Source organism: Haliotis rufescens, unplaced genomic scaffold (assembly GCF_023055435.1).
Source record: "Haliotis rufescens isolate VD_foot unplaced genomic scaffold, xgHalRufe1.0.p SCAF_18, whole genome shotgun sequence".
NCBI lineage: Eukaryota > Metazoa > Mollusca > Gastropoda > Lepetellida > Haliotidae > Haliotis > Haliotis rufescens.
The window spans coordinates 9,935,097-9,955,894 of NW_025963868.1; the positions used below are offsets into that span (position 1 = coordinate 9,935,097).

At 39.5% G+C, this 20,798-nt stretch overlaps 1 protein-coding gene across 2 annotated transcripts in view; it reads right to left on the minus strand.

Annotated features, from left to right (window-relative positions):
* The window catches only part of LOC124120183 (transmembrane protein 145-like), a 45,544-nt gene that overhangs the window by 10,979 nt on the left and 13,767 nt on the right, over window positions 1-20,798 (minus strand). The window contains exons 4-6 of one of the 2 annotated variants that reach the window (XM_046482934.2): window positions 17,541-17,756; window positions 14,585-14,596; window positions 326-416 (exon numbers count right to left, since the gene is read on the minus strand). In XM_046482934.2, the coding sequence (XP_046338890.1) occupies window positions 326-416; window positions 14,585-14,596; window positions 17,541-17,756 (319 nt within the window). The remainder of the gene's footprint in view (window positions 1-325; window positions 417-14,584; window positions 14,597-17,540; window positions 17,757-20,798) is intronic. The other variant, XM_046482935.2, reaches the window with a different exon arrangement.

Genomic DNA, 20,798 nt, shown 5'->3' on the forward strand with positions numbered 1-20,798 from the left:
TCATCATCATCATCATAGTGATCATCATCATCATCATCATCATCATCCTCATAGTGATCATCATCATCGTTGATGATAAACATAATAATTAATCGCACAGGTAAAAACATGTTGCAACAATATAACATAAATTTGAAATCCACCATATTGTCTTTGTCTAGAAATAGACATCCACATATATAGCAATCCTCATGACGCTCAAGGGGATTGAACCCCCGACCATCCACTCTCCGGGCAGACACTTCATCCACTAAGCCACGGAGACGGTCTTTAGGTTTGGAAGACTGTTACAAGCAATAGGAACATCATGGCGACGACTACTTACAGAACTCATCAGCAGAAAACTCATACGTCAACTTGTCTTCAGGCTCTCCGTTCGTCATGTGCATGGAATACTCCAGTTTCATTCCCTCCACCTGCAACCCACAATGCATCTGTTACTGACAAGGGTCCTGATGGGGTCTATCAGTGTTTAAAATACCCGCCTGCCCGACTGTCCGAGACTGACAGAAGATCAGTTTTTAAACGTTACACACCCGATGGTTGGTAGTTACAGTGACAAAGTTGACAATCCACCAGTTTTTTACCTTCTAAGGACTAACATAAAACAGTACTATTCTTATGTTTACCCTTTTGTTACTGTTGTTTGTTAGTTGAGAACATTCTGGACTGGCAACATTTCATCTGGGCCCACTTGCACAAAGCGATCTTAGCGCTAAGACTATTGTAAGCCTATGTTGAAGTATGGGAGTTACGATCATCTTAGCGCTAAGACTATTGTAAGCCTATGTTGAAGTATGGGAGTTACGATCATCTTAGCGCTAAGACTATTGTAAGCCTATGTTGAAGTATGGGAGTTACGATCATCTTAGCGCTAAGACTATTGTAAGCCTATGTTGAAGTATGGGAGTTACGATCATCTTAGCGCTAAGATCGCTTTGTGCAAGTTGGCCCTAGTCTGGTCCGGTTGTCTGACTGAAATTTTGGGGAATCTAATACCCTGGGTATACTTTTTAGCAAAAAAAACTAAAAAAGACAACTATTGTAGTGTAGCGTGAGTGAAATATTTTATCGTAAATTAATGTAAAATGTCCATAACTTAATACTATATCATAATCATTTTAAAATATCATAAAAGTCGTATATAATGTATCTAATGACACAACAAAACCATTCTGTGTTCGTGTTTAGTCGAACCAGTAGTCCTCATTCACTCCAGTGAGGTGAGGTGAAATGGGGTTTAACATCGCGTCCTAGATTATTGGACTTATATAGTGATGTGTGAGTGTGAGTGTGAGTGTGAGTGTGTGTGTGTGTGTGTGTACTAGACTGGACTGATGCCGATTTCTAGTGCTAACCCAATGAGATACCATACTGCAGTTTAACATGAATACCCCAATTAAAGGTACACAAATTAAAATAAATGTAATTTTCACATAATATTCATGATTGTTGCTTTTAGCTCGTGTCAATCGAATCAGGAAAAACAAAACAATTTAAAAAAAAGTGATTTCTTAGACAAATTAGTGAAAGGAGGTATTGAGTAAGCTTGTCTCCTTTGTCTTCAGTGACTTTCTTGTCTTATAAACTGACGGGCAAAAGAAAGACCTGCTCCTGACTGAATGTGTCTTCAAATATTTTCAGCTCGCTAAAGCTTGATCAACTAGCAGTAACATGTGAGATATGCTGTTATTTCAAATCCACACTTGATGTTTTCACTGCAGCTTAAAACCAAACATCTGAAGAATGGTAAACCTGGTTTCTTTTTATTGTTTGTTTGTTGTTGAGCAATATTCTAACTATATAAAGTGACCAGTAAATAATCCAGTCTGGACCACACAATCCAGTGACTGATATAATGAGAAAACTATGAACCAAGTCATCGAAATATATCACAACTGTGTGTGTCAACAAAAAAGAAGCAGTTCCATTTTTCCAAATATTTTTTTTTTATATAAATTTGAATATTAATATTATTATCTCGGGACTGGCAATTTATTATAGGGAGGATACACTCCCACCTCCCACCCCATTCGCTGTGACCAGTTCCTGAATTCAATGTACATTTGGCGCTAAAGAAACCTATCAATTACGCAATAACTGCAAGATCTGAGTAATCAGTATCAGCGATTGAAATCTATTGATTTTGTATTCTCTGTCAACCAATCGATATCTTCTGTCAACATGTCAGCACAATAACACTACACTTGCACTCAAGACATCGACTGGCCAACTTGTCCAGGGCTGACTGTTCAGCTAGGATTGATGAGGTGCACAGTCTCAGAGGAATAAGCAGTAAAATTATCAATATTCTCTGGTAAAATTACCAAAATTCCAAAAAAATACAAAATTGCCAAAATTCCGGAAAAATACAAAATTACCAAAATTCGAGGTACAAAGATAACCATTTCCCAAAATTTTCAAAATGTTAATCTCTTGCATTTCTGGTTAGATGTAAACAAAGTTTATGTGGTAATTATACAACAATTTACAAATATTTATTTCAAATTTACTTTTATTGTAGGATTAATATTACCGTATTCGATGTAATAAGCGCCTAGGGCGCTCTCAAAATTAGAAATAGGGGGCTCTTATTAGAATGTTATTTTGGTGAAAAAAACAGAGTTGAACGATAAATTTTGTGGTTTATGCTGACAGTCTGAAATGTTTATGTACGACAGATATATTTTTCCAGAATTTAATTGCCCATAATTAAGGGTGCATATAACACACGAGTGTGTATTATATGCGAATAAATAAGTCTTGTGTACATTGATCAGTTGGAAGGGGTGCTAATTGGGATTGTTCACTAGCCAATATCTTAGCAAATGTCGCCGTGGGCGCTTATTAGAGCGGGGCGCTTATTAAGTCGAATACGGTATGTATGTTAGAATCGCATAGTAAATGTTTGGGCATCATTCGAGTCTTTTGATAGAAAAGGTTAGAAATAATTAAATTAGTGTACTGATTGATTAAAAGAAAGGCAAATTCCATGATTTTTCTGCAATTCTGTGATAAGTTCCATTTTCTGCAGAATTCAAATACTATATGTCCGAGGTCCATGCTACAATTGTGTATTATCGTGTATACTCATGTATTATAACTCCCACACAATGAAAACACATACTCAAGTTATCAAGCATCTGACATGCTGTGTTTTTGTGCTTAAGTCCATCTCGAAACACATCAAATGAGATTTGAACCCAAACGACAACACTGTTGTTTGATTACATCATGCAAATACACAAAACAACTTAATTTGATTCCTGAGGTCAGTTCACAAAATTTGAGGATGAATTTTTGAAGTGTCTCAATGTTTTTTGGACTTGGCACCTTTTAATAGTTCACTGGGGGGGAGTAGGGGATATTTTGTTTGCGAAATACTTTTTTGGTCAGTATGTCAAAACTTTCAGGAAATCTAGAATGTCCAGTGAACATTTTGTTTCAAGGTGAATTGTGTTTAAACAAACGGATTTGGGGAATAGAAATTCTAGTGCCGCAATTTAAACCAGCAATACTGAACATGATGTCTTGTGGAAAGGTCTGCATGGCATTGACAATGATGACCCTAGATGATCTGATACTGTAACCCAACCCTGGATGAAGACAAGTCCCTGGCCAAGGTGCATCTTGCTGCAGAAGGTGAGCTAGTAGTTGTCTCTTGTCATATACTATAAGTATCATATACTATTTTCTTGCCACAAAAAAACTTGTGTGTGCATTCTCAATCTCATCAACTGAAACATGTTTGATTGATTGATTGTTTGTTGTTTAACGCCGCACTCAGCAATATTCCAGCTTTTTGACGGCAGTCTGTAAATAATCGAGTCTGGATCACACAATCCCGTGATTGACATCATGAGCATTGATCCACGCAATAGGGATACGATGACATGCATCAACCAAGTCAGCAAGCCTGACCACCCGATCCTGTTAGTCACCTCTTACGACAAGCGTAGTGGCCTTTTACGGCAAGCTGGGTTGCTGAAGACCTATTGTACCCCAGATCTTCACGGGTATTGTAGGTATTTTGGTGTCTCATAATAACCTTGGGTGAGGTACTACATGTACTTCAAGTGAGACCTACTGAGTAGGACCTGCTTTGATGTTTTACACTTGGAATCATATTTACAGCCTTAAATATGCACCTAATGTTCATTTTTGACGGGTTAAAATTCACAATTGTTTAAACTTCCATGACATGAATTGAACGAGCAATGAAACATATCATGTTTAGTAAAACCCACTGTTTTCCCACTGAACCACTGCGGCAGGTGATGAAAGGGTGTTCAATCTAACATGTCATGACTTCAGTTGTGCGCATGCTGCACATGATCCTTCTCTCTCCCGGTGTCATTTAATTCGTTTTATACCCCAGCTATGTATATTTTCGGTCACAGCATGGAAACATATTAAGGATAACGGGGCAGTCTAGTGGTTAAAGTGTTTGCTTGTCACACCAAAATCCAAAGTTTGATTCCCCAGATATTGCTGGAATATTGCCTAAAGCAGCGTAAAACCATGGTTACTTATTCAAAACATGACAGTATTTGTTTCTCTTAAGGAAGTTCCTACAGTGTTTTGTTCTTTTGTTGTTTTAGTTCCCATTCACCAGTCATCAAAGAGATCAAATAAATGGAACAGCAATTTGAAACACGCTTATCCCAAGAAAGCATCATTGATTCCAAACACAAGGATTCTGATTCCTAAACAGAATAATCAGCATTGTTTGGAAATAATCAATGAAGATTTTATGCCAGGCGTCTCTGTCAACATGATGGGAGGAACTATCGACCAGTGATATATATTTGCCACGCCATCTATCTAGAAATTCATCATCTGCAGGTAAGCGAGGACAGATCTTTTGCCCACAAGACAATGTCGGTTGGCAAGATGGATTTGTCATGTAGCAACATTTGTTCATCGAGCACAGACATGGGTTTCCAGGAGTCGGAAGATGGAGGAGAAGCTTGATCCATTGATCTCTGGCTGTTTGTCCGACGTGGACCAGGTGACGTTTGTTTCAACAGGGTTTTCTTATAGCTCATTGACAATCTTTGGTTGTCATGGCAGAGACGCAACTTTGTGTCATGCAGTTCACAAGCGCGAAAGATAGAATTAAAGAAAGCCAGTAAAGAAGTGACACGTACAGACAGACAGACAGACAGACAGACAGATGAAGATGAACCCAATAGACTTTATAAAAAATTAAAATTTAAAATTGTCAACAACTATAAACAAATACAAATTTTGATTCTGCATAGCAATTTCTGTTCTGTACACAACTTACAGTGAAATGTCTGTTTATTTACATGACCAATTCCAGATGAACCACAGTTTCAAGGGGGCGGTCGGGTAGCCTAGTGGTTAAAGCGTTCGCTCGTCACGCCGTAGACCCGGGTTCGATTCCCGACATGGGTACAATGTGTGAAGCCCATTTCTGGTGTCCCCCGCTGTGATATTGCTGGAATATTGCTAAAAGCGGCGTAAAACCAAACTCACTCACTCACAGTTTCAAGGGGACATCAACTGACTTTCTTGTTTGACCCACATACACATCAAAATGTCCACACTTGTTTATCTTGACATGTGGTCTGTAGTTAACACAGTTGGGTTCAAAGACTGATCAATTTGTCAAGCCATCAAGGTCACACAATCATTGGTTTAACCATATTCGGCGTAATAAGCGTCCCACTCTAATAAGCGCCCACGGCGATATTTGCTAATATATTGGCTAGTGAACAAACCCAATTAGCACCCCTTCCGACTGATCAATGTACACAAGACTTATTTATTCGTGTATAATACGCACTTGTGTGTTATATGCCCTTAATTATGGGCGATTAAATTCTTGAAAATATATCTGTCGTGTATAATACGCACAGACTTTTCCTTTGTATCATTTCAGGCTGTCAGCATTTACAATCTTTCAACTCTGTTTTTTCTACTCACCAGGGTTAGAAATTGGCACTAGTCCTATAGTCCTTGCCAAACTGCCCAATAGTAAAGGTATCCTAAGGACTAGTAGAATTTTGACATTTTTAAAGGTTCTGCTATATGCTATCATTATAAGGACTAGTGGACTGAAACTGTTAGTTTCTACCGCTGCTCACCGAAATTATATTCTAATAAGAGCCCCCTATTTCTAATTTTGAGAGCGCCCTGTGAAGGGCTACTACTGCTACGCAAGTCACAAACTGAACCACAATGCAGGAGTGACACGTAAGATATCTCTCAATCAGCACCCTGCCCCTCCCTCCCTGGACCCACAGCGCTGTGACGTACTTGGCACACTTACAAGCCCACACATTTCAAACTCATCTCTTTATCTGGCATTTCTTGAAGCCTACATGCATGAACCCTGCCTTTCAGTCCTGTGTATTGAAGAGCTTTATATAGAACCTGGGCATTGGGATCTATGAGACATTGATCAATCGCTTCTATCGGGGTGTTATGACTGTATATTAATTTGTCCTATTGATATTTCTGTGCTGGGCAGAAAATAATAAAACGTGTTCCAAGTCTTCAAGTACCGGCATATCTCAGCAATCACAATAACAAACAAAAATAATGACATGTCATATCCTGACATGTGGTTTGTAGTGAACACAGTTGGGTTCAAAGATTGATCAATTTGTCAAGCCATCAAGTTCACACAATCATTGTTATTTAACTTTTTCAGGACCTTTTGTTGATTATTAATTAAAATATATGAAATAATGTAAAAAGAGAGGCACAAAATAGATATCCTTGCCAAACACCTTTGATAAACATTTCTCAAGAAATGTATCTTGACATGTGGTTTGAAGTGAACACAGTTGGGTTCAAAAACTGATGAATTTGTCAATTGCAACTGACAAATATTAAGATAAGAATTATTCCAACCTAATTCTAACAGAGTCTGATTTTAAGTCTGTTTTTAAGAGTATTATTAACATGGCAACATGGAGGAGGGGGTGAGTAGTGGTTACAATGTAAAATAATAATAAATGATTTGGAAATATTGTTTGCTAGCTAAAATATATTTACTGTTGAAAACATGTCACCAAATGATTTAGATAAGTTTTTTTAGATATAAACATGTTAAGTATGCTTCACCCCCAGCTAGTATGGTTTTACGCCGCTTTTAGCAATATTCCAGCAATATCACGACGGGGGACACCAGAAATTGGCTTCACATATTGTACCCATGTCGGGAATCGAACGCGGGTCTTCAGCTTGATGAGTGTTTGATGAATGCTTTAACCACAAGGCTTACCCCACCTACTCTAGAACTGCATATAGTCGTAAATGATTAATGAGAACCCCTCTCACAAGCAGCTTCAAACAGTATAGCTGGTGAATAACCCTTCATATCACCTGTCTAGCTAGTGTAACCTATATACATGATAAAAATGTTATGGTCATCACAGAGATTGTAAAAATGTTTCGTCTCTATGCAAGCTCACAACCTTCATTGTATGGTCTGACCTTACAGCCGGTCTCACACGCTCAGACAGAATAAATTCTTCTTATGAAAGAAATCATACAATTGTGGCCTTCATTTATTAATTATGTAAAATTCTCAATTTTATTTTTATCATTATTATGAATTTATTATTGAAAAAAAATCACATATTTCAATATGCAATGGTCTTGCATGTTTCATTTGAGATAGGGCATATGATTGCAGTTTCTTGGAGATAGGACATATATTTGCAGGGGTTTCATTTGAAGCACATTAAATAACAATGTAAATATTTTATTATACTGAAACTAATTGATTGTCCATGAAATCAATAAATCAATAAATTGGAACATGGTGAACATGACCCGGTTCTAGTCCCAGTGTTTCAATTTCATTTTCAGAATACACATGCATGGATTTAGTTGGATCATCAATACTTCACGAATTAAACACAATGTTCTTCCATCACCCGTGAATAAATAAAGTAGTCCCAGTGTTTCAATTTCATTTTCAGAATACACATGCATGGATTTAGTTGGATCATCAATACTTCACGAATTATACACAATGTTCTTCCATCACCCGTGAATAAATAAAGTAGTCCCAGTGTTTCAATTTCATTTTCAGAATACACATGCACGCATTTAGTTGGATCATCAATACTTCACGAATTAAACACAATGTTCTTCCATCACCCGTGAATAAATAAAGTAGTCCCAGTGTTTCAATTTCATTTTCAGAAGACACATGCATGGATTTAGTTGGATCATCAATACTTCACGAATTATACATAATGTTCCTCCATCACCCATGAATAAATAAAGTAGTCCCAGTGTTTCAATTTCATTTTCAGAATACACATGCATGGATTTAGTTGGATCATCAATACTTCACGAATTAAACACAATGTTCTTCCATCACCCGTGAATAAATAAAGTAGCTATTTGTGTCATCGTGATGCATGACTATTCCTGCAAGCTAATGGCATGGAGCTGTTAATAACTAACGCAAGTAAGCCCTACTTTGTGCATGAACTTTGTGTGAACCTACCATTGCTTGACATAAACACACAAGGATATGACCCATGCCGTCGTGTGAGAAACAATGCTGTTTGAGCGATGCATGTCTTCCCTCCCCTAGGAACAAGGCCTTTGCTTCATTGGCATAGCGGGGGCACGGGTGGCCCAGTCGTCTAAGGCGCCGCGATTCGCTGTGCAGAGTTGCGTCCCTTGGGCACGCCAGAAACCTATAATTGTGGGTTCGAATCCCGGTTCGCCCCGATTATGTTTCTAGGTTTGTCAGCACCATACCCGTGCTCGTGGGTTTCACCAAAGTGGTAAACGTCTGAGACCTGCATCACTTCGGGCTTTCCTTCCACATTAAGCTGACACGCCGCGATATAACTGGAATACTGTTAAAAGCGGCGTTAAACCCAACTCACTCACTCACTCATTGGCATAGCATCCGTAGAGTGTCTGATACAACTATCTGCCCTGCCTGTGGCTGGTAACTTTTCTGTCGGGCTTCTTAAAATTCACCCAACCTGCCCGACTGTCTGGCAGACAATTTTACTACTACTTACATATTCAGTTTTATCATAACTCCTCACAGATTCTCAAGTAATTGTTTGCATTATTTCTATTGAATCAAGATGCAATTTGTCTCTTACTTTTTGCAACTTTCCAATATTGATAATGTCTTAGTGAGTGAGTGAGTATGGTTTTACGCCGCCTTTAGCAATATTCCACCAGAAATGGGCTTCACACATTGTACCCATGTCGGGAATCGAACCCGGGTCTTCGGCGTGATGAGCGACGCTTTAACCACTGATAATGTCTGAATGCAGGCAGGTAACTTTGAAGCTAGCTAAATCTATGGGGAACAACTCACTGGACGATTCGCTATCTAAAATAACACCAGTGTTTTATCGTGAAATAAACCACGCTTTGCTCTTCATTGTATAAATAAATATAATATAAATATTTGGAAATTTTTTTAACTTGTGTGGTTCCACCTTTCATAATGACTGAAAAACATGCCTCTACCAAAAGTCTCACACATGAACCCCTTTCTCAGTAACTAATGGTCTGTCCCAAACACTTAGTGGCTTACGTACAGGCCAAGTTACAAGAACAAAACTAGCACTAAATCAATCACTGTAGGACCCTTTGAATATAGAAATTATGAACATTTTCATGTACTGATAAAGTCTGTTGCTGATAAGAAATCTGACAAGCAAAGCAATTTATTTACAGGCCCTGTATTGATCTGTGAGCTAATGTGCACAAGAACGTGGGTTACATTAGATCTAGGTGTATATCATTTCACCATGACCTCCATAATAAAATGTGTTCGCTTCCTTTCATTGAGATTGATAAGACACTATGAGTATTAATACAAATTATACTATCCATTCAGTACATTCATCAGCAGTCTAAATTTGTTATATTTATGAATACATTAGGAGCCAAACCTAGATGTTTAAAAGGTAAACTTCCTTTCCAAGAAGGTCAGACAGAGTCTGAGAGAGAATTATGTTACCACCAGTTTCATTTGAGATAGGACATGTGTTCGTGCAGGTTTCATTTCAGATAGGACATACGATCACAGCGTTTCATTTGAAATAGGGCAATGGTTGTGCAGGTTTCATTTGAGATAGGACATGTGTTCGTGCAGGTTTCATTTGAGATAGGGCAATGGTCGTGCAGGTTTCATTTCAGATAGGACATACAATCACAGCGTTTCATTTGAAATAGGGCAATGGTCCTGCAGGTTTCATTTGAGATTGGACATGTGTTCGTGCAGGTTTCAATTGGGATAGGACATATGTTTGTGCAGGTTTCATTTGAGACAGGACATGTGATTGCAGGGGTTTCATTTGAGATAGGACATGTGATTGCAGGGGTTTCATTTGAGATAGGACATGTGATTGCAGGGGTTTCATTTGAGATAGGGCAATGGTCATGCAGGTTTCATTTGCGATAGGACATATCATTGCAGGAGTTTTCATTTGAAATTGGGCAATGGTCGTGCAGGTTTTATTTGAGATAGGACATACATTCACAGGGGTTTTATTTGAAGCACATTAAATAATAATGTAAATATTTCCTTTTGGTAAAATATCACTTCAGTACAAAATACCTGAAACCCCTGTAACTGTGTTAACTGTCATCATGGTCATGTTGTATAAAGTGACAATTCTACACGTTATACAGACACGTAAATAACAAGTAATCTCACCACAGACCCGTGAAGATTCCGGGGTAGAATAGGTCTTCAGCAACCCATGCTTGCCATAGTAAAAGGCGACTATGCTTGTCGAAAGAGGCGACTAACGGGATCGGGTGGTCAGACTCGCTGACTTGGTTGATGCATGTCACCGATCCCAATTGCGCGGATCGATGCTCATGATGTCAATCACTGGATTGTCTGGTCCAGACTCGATTATTTACAGACCGCCGTCATATAGCTGGAATATTGCTGAGTGCGGCGTTAAACAACAAACCAACAAACAAACAATCTCACCACACTTTCATACTGCATGGTTCACATTAGTTGGATGGGCAGATCCCTGAATAATATTGACCGCCTCCGTGGTCTTGTGGTAGAGCGTCCACCTGGAGAACGGAAGGTCCGGGGTTCGATCCCCGGCCGCGTCATACCAAAAGAAGTTAAAAGATGGTACTTGTTGTTACCCTGTCTGGCGCTCGACATTAAAAGGCTAAAACAAGGAGTGGTTGGCTCGGAGTCAGTATACTGTGTCTGAGTGGGGTATTCATGTTAAACTGCGGCATGGTATCTCAGCGGGCTAGCACTATAAATCGGCATCAGTCTGGACTAGTACAAGCAGCCACACACACACACACACGTGCATGCACGTCGCTATATAAGTGCAATGATCTTGGACGTGATGTTAAACCAAATTTCACCTGACCTGACCTGAATATTATTCACAGGTGTGACCCTCAAATAAATCCCTGTCACACATATACTGTCAATACTTCACACTTTCATATTGCATGGTTTACATTAGTTGGATGGGCAGATCCCTGAATATTATTCACAGGTGTGACCCTCAAATAAATCCCTGTCACACACATACTGTCAATACTTCACGTGCTTGTATACACTATACAGGTAAGTAGTGTACACAAGCCTGTGATGTATTGACAGTGTCAGGGGTATTGTATGGAGGGTGTTGCTATCAGCGTGCTCTGCACAAACCAAGGTTTCGGTGACTGATATGTATCTATGTAGGTATACGACACCCTCAAGGAGGTCATAAAAACCCTCCATCAAAGAACAATAATGTTGTATTTCATACCTCTACCAGGAAGTCTTGAGTGAAGAGACCAGACATGCCTTTCTATAAGGTTTGCTCTTATGGGGCTTGTTTGTTTGTTTGTTTGTCTGTCTGTTTGTTTGCTTGTTGAAGCAATATTCAAGTTATAGGATGGCTGCATGTAAATAACAGAATCCAGCAGTTTGTGGGTTGGGGCACATATATTATCAAGTTTGGACCAGGCAATCTAGTGATCGACATCATGAGCATCGATCTATGCAATTGGGATACAATGACCAAGTCAGCGAGCCTGACCACCCGATCCCATTTGTCGCCTCTTATGACAAGCATGGTCACCTCTTACGACAAGCATGGGTTGCTGAAGATCAATTCTTACCCGGATCTTCACCGGTAAATCCACTGTGAGAAAACCTTAGTGACACCGTATCTACGAGAGACGGGATCATCCTTAAAACACACAGCTTCCCAGGCTTCAGGTTGTTATCAGAGGAGTTGAAAATGTAAAACGTTTACGACAGACTGGTGGACAATGCACAACATGCCCTGCTTATGAACGCACAATGACATTTAGAAATTTGTCAAATGTAAGAAATGTTATATTTGGGACTTCACTTTCTTAGTAAAGTACAGATTCTGAGTGGGTTAGATCGCTGTAATGTTCACACATCTATGTTTCAACTTGGATAAATTCATGATACCAGCTAGTGATCTAAACTACCAGTTGTCGAAGTTTCATTTTCGTGGAAGCATCGGTGGCTGCGTGGGTTAGATCGCTGAATTTGTGTGCTGGCGATTAGGTGCCTCGAATCCTGGATAGGACTCAACCATAAAAAGTACGAGAATCTCTACTTTACTAAGAAACTGTTATCCCAAACATAACATGTGTTATGCCTGCTTATATATTAGCTCAGTTGACTTTCGGTCAGGAGAGCTGGAAAAATGCTTTGCTGCGGTATAATGAAGACACTTATAGTTGAGTGAGTGAGTGAGTATGGTTTTACGCCGCTTTTAGCAATATTCCAGCAATATCACGGCGGGGGACACCAGAAATGGGCTTCACACATTGTACCCATGTCGGGAATTGAACCCGGGTCTTCGGTGTGACGAGCCAACGCTTTAACCACTAGGCTACCCGACCGCCCCGACTTATAGTTGAAAAACATATGCTACTCAAAACAAGTTAAGGAACACCCATAAGTGGAAGGTTGTGTGTTGCAATGGCCATGACAGGTAGACTATAGTCATATAAAAAAATCGGGCGTTTTTTAACTTCTTTTGAGTAGTATGGATGCTCATATCAACAGGTAAGGAGCTCATGCCATAAAGTTGTTTTTTTAATTAGTTGGTTTACAGATTTCCCCCCCAAAATAATCTATTCAGCTAGGGGTATATGTGTTTGTGTGCGTTTGTGTGTGTGTGAGTGTGTGTGTGTGCGTGCGTGTGTGATTGTGTGATTGTGTGTGTGTGTGAGAGAGATTGTGTGTGTGTGTGAGATTTTGTGTGTGTGTGTGTGTGTGTGTGTGTGTGTGTGTGTGTGTGTGTGTGTGTGATTTTTTTTGTGCGTGTGTGTGTGTGTAATTCTCACATAACATATATCTGTATCTGCCATTTAAAAGTGTAACAATGGAACTTGTTCTTTCAAACTGTGACTTAATATTAAAAAGGTACAACATATATTCTCTCTGTACTGCATATTACTCTGAATTGCATTTTGAAATACAAAGAGGAGTGAGAAACATGTGGATAACAAAGTCGTGTCATTACGGCATTGCAAGATTCTAGAATTGTATTTTAGCTTCTTTTTCTTTGGTTGTGTCAGCAGTGATAAAATATCACCGGTATTAAACAATTATTTTTATTGTTATTTTTCCCATTTTCTCCGAATTTTAAGTCGAGGGATCTGTGAACTAACTGAAAAAACATAGACGCCTATATATAAAGAAGTAGCATTCACATCAAAAGCTGTGCATTATTCCGTCAGGTGTTGAGTGAGAAGAGACATAACGGTTCATCGGCTGTTGATTGCATCCCAATGCACCGGACCACGATACGAGTATCATAATATTGTGTACCATGACCTCATTATTGAGATATGTTGACATTCAGTGATAGAAACTCAGGTCCACTAGTCCAGGTAATGATAACTTATAGCAAAACCCTTAAAAAGGGCAAATTTCTACCAGTCCTTATGATAACTATTGGGCAGTTAGGCAAGGACTACAGGAGTAGTGCCAATTTCTAACACTGGACATTGTCATAAATCATATCCTTACAGCCCAATGAATGAGATGTGCGTAACTCTAATGTAACAGTATTCCAGTTATATCACGGCGTGTCAGCTTAATGTGGGAGGTCAGCCTGAAGTGATGCAGGTCTTTGCTATTTACCACTTTCATGAGTGAGTGAGTGGGGTTTAACGCCGCTTTTAACAGTATCCCAGTTATATCACTGCGTGTCAGCTTAATGTGGGAGGAAAGCCCGAAGTGATGCAGGTCTCAGACGTTTACCACTTTGGTGTAACCCCCGAGTATGGTTACGGTACCGACAAACCTAGAAACATAATTGGGGCGAACCGGGATCCAAACCCACAATCATAGGTTTCTGGTGTGCCCAAGAGACACAACTCCGCACAGCGCATTGCGGCGCCTTAGACGACTGGGCCACCCGTGCCCCCAACACTTTGATGAAGCCCCCAAGCGAGGGCACAATGCACATGACAATCTACAACAGTGTGTGCAGAAGTACGATGTGCAAAATAATGTTTTTTATCCGTGTAAATAATAACAGCATAGAAAATGAGGAAGAAAAACAACAGTTACTGTCAAGTTACTTACGTATCTTACAGCCTTGCAGGGTGAAAAAAATAAATAAATAAATTTGAACGTGATTTTTAAATCCATTTAGTTTTAATTGTGAATATATAAACTAAGAATGTCGGCAGTGACTGAATCCCGACAGTCCCATAAATAATGTGAACAGAATTACTTTGTGATGGGAGGCGAAATGGAGTTTAATGTTACACTCAAGTTTACTGCACTTATAGCAACATGTATACACGTGAGTGTGCATGTGCGTGTGTGTGCATGTGCATGTGCGTGTGTGTGCATGTGCGTGTGTGGCTGCTTGTATTACCCCAAATTTATGTTGGTTTGATATTGCCAAAACCATGAGATACCATGCCACAGTTTAACATGGTTGGTTTGTTGTTTAACGCCGCACTCAGCAATATTCCAGCTATATGACGGCGGTCTGTAAAAAATCGAGTCTGGACAAGACAATCCAGTGATGAATATCATGAGCATCGATCCACGCAATTGGGATCGATGACATGCATCAACTAAGTCAGCGAGCCTGACCACCCAATCCTATTAGTCGCCTCTTACGACAAGCTTAGTCACCTTTTACAGCAAGCATGGGTTGCTGAAGACCTGTTCTACCTTGAATCTTCACAGGTCTAGTTTAACATGGATACGATGCACATTACAAATGTCAATTCAAGTCTTCCATCTGTGGGGCAATTAAAAGGGATAAACTTATTTCACAGATCTACCTACAAACAGAACTACAGATAAGCTGCGTATTTGCGTAACATACCCCTAAAAAATATTCAAAACCCAATTACTTTCAATCAGCTTACATTCAGAAACGCCTGCAATAAATGGAAAACTGAATTCTTTAAAAACAGCACACATAAAAAGCATGCGTACAAAGGAGCTAATTTCAAAAACACAATTACGAGCTAACTTACTTTCCGTGTCAAACCTATATTTAGAACCATTATATACATTTAAAACATCATTTCATTTTTTTATAATCTCAAACATGTCAAAATGCACAGTTATATGCATCTAAAACATCATTTCATTTTTTTATAATCTCAAACATGTCAAAATGCACAGTTATATGCATCTAAAACATCATTTCATTTTTTTATAATCTCAAAATGCACAGTTATATTCATCTAAAACATCATTTCATTTTTTTATAATCTCAAAATGCACAGTTATATGCATCTAAAACATTATTTCATTTTTTTATAATCTCAAAATACTTACTCATTTGGGGAAAAACCAAATAGAGTGATGAATAGATGAGTGAAAAAATATTGGTTACCCAATGAAAAATGTAAGAACCCAACTAAAATAGAAACCTTTTTAGTAAAAACTCAATTGCTCAAAAAGTTATCTGGAGCTCTGTACAAACAAACAAAATCTCTGAAAGAAATATATCATACCACTGGGATGTTGCACATAACTTTTATCATTAATCATTCTTTTCAGCTAATGTGACATGTTCAAATCACATAACTTGAAAATATTAAATCCAAACAACTAGGAATGAAACAATACATCAAACTCTAATTTCATTCTCAACTTCCTGGGATGTATACCCGGTACATGAGATAGCTGTTGGGCAATTACATGATAAATCATGGTCGCCAAACGGACAACAGTCTAAACTAGTTGTCAAACAGATGTCAGCAATGGAGGTTACTTGGTCGTAGCCAAACAACCCTTAATGCCAAATTTGTTTGTTAATAATCAAGTCTGGACCACACAATCCAGAGATTGACATCATGAGCATCGATCCACGCAATTGGGATATGATGACATGCATCAACCAAGTCAGCGAGCCTTACCACCAAATCCCGTTAGTCGCCTCTCACGACAAGCATGGTCACCTTTTACGGCAAGCATGGGTTGCTGATGACCTATCTAACCCCAATCTTCACGGGTCTGGTGATAGCTAAACACTGCTCACTGCCAAAGTACACACCTAGAAAGTGAAGCATGTTGACAAGTTCAGTGCTAACACTGTCTTTGTCATGTTTGAGATATCAGATATCTTTTGAATATTTGCAACCATGCCCACACTGCTGCAAACACCAAACTACTTTTACAGATCCACCTGACAACCAAAATATCCCAAACATGGTATAATAGTGTCCGGTCTCTATTTGTCAGGGGTGGTGGGTAGCCTAGCGGTTAAAGCATTCGCTTTTCACGGCGAAGACCCGGGTTCGATTCCCGACATGGGTACAATGTGTGAAGCCCATTTCTTGTGTCCCCTGCCGTGATATTGCTGGAACATTGCTAAAAGTGGCGTAAAACCCTACTCACTGACTCAAGGTTAACGGTTACACAAAAATTGTGACTTTGCCTGTTTCCGCCCATGTGTTCTCACAGAGACTATACCTGACTTGAAAAGACAACAATCCCCCCTAAAAGACAGATGAGTGAGTGAGTGAGTATGGTTTTACGCCGCTTTTAGCAATATTCCAGCAATATCACGGCAGGGGGCCCCAGAAATGGGCTTTCACACATTGTACCCATGTCGGGAATCGAAAAGACAGATGAGTATATTACATCGGTAAGTACTTTTCATAGGAGCTAGACAGTAACCATGGTAACAAACTTAGTCTGATTCTATTTCTAAAATTGATTTTGACCTTTTTCTCCATCCTTCAGGGATTTTTTTAACAAAAAATCTGTAAAATATTTGTTATTTTTTTGTTTGTTCTTTAATGCCACACTCAGCAAACAATAATCTGTAAATAACCGAATTTGGACCAGACTATCCAGTGATTGTCATGAGTATCAATCTATGCGATGACATGCATCAACCAAGACAAGCCTGACCACCCAAACAGGTTGGTCGCCTCTTACGACAATCATGGGTTTCTGAAGACAAGTTCAACCCTGGATGTTTCCTGGTAAGAAAGGACGGGGTAGACAAGGATTAAAAATAGTTTGGTGTAACATGGCGACCGATGAACACTGTTCCACTTACATTTCCTTGGGACTTCCCACATCGTGCCACGGCGACGTACCACCATCGCTCCCGCATAGACCTGAAGGTTCGACTCCCAGTGCAGTTGTACCAGTTCTTGCCATCACGCTGGGCGAAGCGACACCCTGAGTACCGGGATGTCAGGGTGCTGCTAGTGTTCAAGGCAATAATTTGATGGTTTTCTGGCTTCAATACAGACACTTTTGAAGAGCAGTTCTGAAATGAAGAAAATTGAAAATAAACAATCACAAGGACTCCAGCAGTCTGGGCTAAAAAAATATGAGACCTCTAGCCCGAATATGTCTCCAAGCGTCATTTTGGATTTTTATTAACAGGCAGAGCTTCAGATAAGCTGCGTATCTGCGTGAAATACGCATCAGAAATGCAGAAAAACACAGTAAAATAAAATCCAAGCGTATCAAATACGCAACGAACATTACAGATACGCTACAAAAATAAAACTTGTGCGTATCATCAAAATATTGTGAAGTAACCCTGCGTATTCGATTAGCAAATCAGCAACTTATTTTGAAATTATAAACGGGCATTCCGTCAACCTTGCCAAACTCCACGATGACAGTTACATCATGATCATTTGCATCACACTTTCTTGTGAAGTATCGTGGTATTTTTGAGTCCGATAAAGCTCTCGAACCCACACAACACCAGTTTGCAGGGACTGGATGAATAGTGTTTTTAAATATTTAACTTAAATACCCACATGTGTAAAAACTAGTGGGTAACAGAAATTTGAATACCCGGATAGAATTACTGATACCCAATGATTATAAAACGCATGGGTAAAATACCGACAACACCAAAAGCTTATCTGGAGCTCTGAACAGGGTTTACTAGACCGAACAGAATTTTACTAGACTCGGGCTCAGGACTAGTGGTGACAAAAATTGTCCGAAAATAATCCTAATGTTTACACATAGAGCAAGATTTTCATTTTTTCAGCAATGTGGTTAGTCAGGCTAAAATGATTCCTCTAATATTTGAGTGCCTGTAGGCTATATCAGGGATAGCACTTCGACACAGTTCTTTCTAATTACATTTACTCTCCAAAATGAACATATTTTCTGATCTGTTTTGTTAAAATTGTCCAATATATAATAGTGAATCTTAAGAGCCCTAATGTATATAGCATTTAGAATGAACAAAAAAACAAACCAAACCATTCTACCCACTAGAGCTCCATATTTCATTCAGCGAACAGTAAAGAAATGACTTGTGTACAAAAATTAAATTGCAATAAATATTCATGATGACATTCCGCAATCGCTTCCTTTGATGGTGATGAACGGAACCTGTTTGCACTCAGAACAAACTCAACAATGCCAACCAACAGTTACTCTCACAACAATGGATGACTGATGTGTTGCCGTGGTGACAATACAATAATGATTTGCTTCATAGGTCAACAGGTACTTTGGAAGTGGTAGAGGTCAATAGATTATGACCAAGAGGTTTCATTACTAAAGGCACTGAACACTTCTTGCTAGTATTAAGCAGGGTCGATTTTAGACTAAAACTTAACTTAAAGGGACAACTACCGGTAGTACATAAACGGTTCTGTGTGTTCTTAAATCATGCATGAAAAAACTTCCAAGTGTGATTATGCCCGATTAGTTCTCAAACCAAAACAAAAGAGCTCCGCACAGTGAAGCCAACAACGCAAGTGATGTGCAGAGTAAACTAGCTTCAATCTTGTTTTTTAATAGAAGCAAATTGAAAGGGAGCTTGTGTGCTTTTCTTATTGCTGTGGTAAAAAATACCAATTGCCAGCTGGATTAGATCAGAAGCCAGTTTTTATCAAATCTTAGACAATCACTTGCCTACACAGTCCATGCATGTTTTCATCTGTTTCATTTAGGACGAGTTTACACATTTTGATAAACATGTCATGAAAATATCCTAAAACATGAAAAACTATTTCCATTTGCATATTTGTCCTTCAAGTCCTGTCATCGAAGCACTACAGAGAGCTAATGAAATGGTCACTTTGATGCTCACTGTCACAGTCGTAGTAGTATGTCTATATAATTATGCAAAACAATACTGTAAATCTTGAAATTAACGCGAGCGTGAATTAATGCAAAAATTGCGAGTGGGCTTGCATTGGGCCAATCTGTTCTTATTTCAGAGTGCGTGGGGCCGCCTCCGTGGTCTTGTGGTAGAGCATCCGCCCGGAGAGCGGAAGGTCCGGGGTTCGATTCCCGGCCGCGTCATACCAAAAGACGTTAAAAGATGGTACTTGTTGTTACCCCGTCTGGCGCTCGGCATAAAGGGGCTAAAACAAGGACTGGTCGGCTTGGAGTCAGTATACTGTGTCTGAGTGGGGTATTCATGTTAAACTGTGGCATGGTATCTCAGTGAGCTAGCACTATAAATCGGCATCAGTCTGGACTAGTACAAGCAGCCACGCAAACACGTGCATGCACGTCGCTATATAAGTGCAATAATCTTGGACGTGACGTTAAACCCCATTTCACCTCACCTCAGAGTGCGTGGCTTTTTTAACACACAAAAGTAAAGTCTGGTCACGTGATAAGCCTAGACCGGTGTGGTCACTGGAGCAGAAATGGAATAAGGAGAGCAGTACCTAGTAAGCTCGGGGATTATCGGCTATTGTTGACAAAGCTTTCGATTGGACGACGTCCTGTCCTTTCAACTCACACCGGGTGCGAGCTGACATAAAAAGCTAGTTGCACCTGCTGTAACAAATATCATATTTGGGACAACACTTTCTTAGTAAAGTACAGATTCTAGTACCTTTTTGGTTTGAGTCCAATCCGGATTTGAACCCACACCGCCAGAGTGAGGCACCTAATCGCCAGCACACAAAGTCAGCGATCTAACCCACTCAGCCACTGAGGCTTCCATGTAAATGAAACTGGATTCTGTTAAAAGCGGTGTTAAACCCAACTCACTCACTCACTCACTCCAGACATGATAAGAGCTTCAGAGAAGCTTACAGACGCATAAACTAGCCTACAAAAGTACAATCTCGGATCTCTGACAACTATGTCATGACGCACATTCCACAGGGTCCAGTAATGTAGTATGGGACATAAAGCTTAGAGTGAGTGAGTTGGGTTTAACGCTGTTTTTAACAGTATTCCAGTGATATCACGACGTGTCAGCTTAATGTGGGAGGAAAGCCTGAAGTGATGCAGGCCTCAGATGTTTACCACTTCGGTGAAACCCACAAGCACGGGTATGAAGCTGACAAACCTAGAAACATAATCGGGGTGA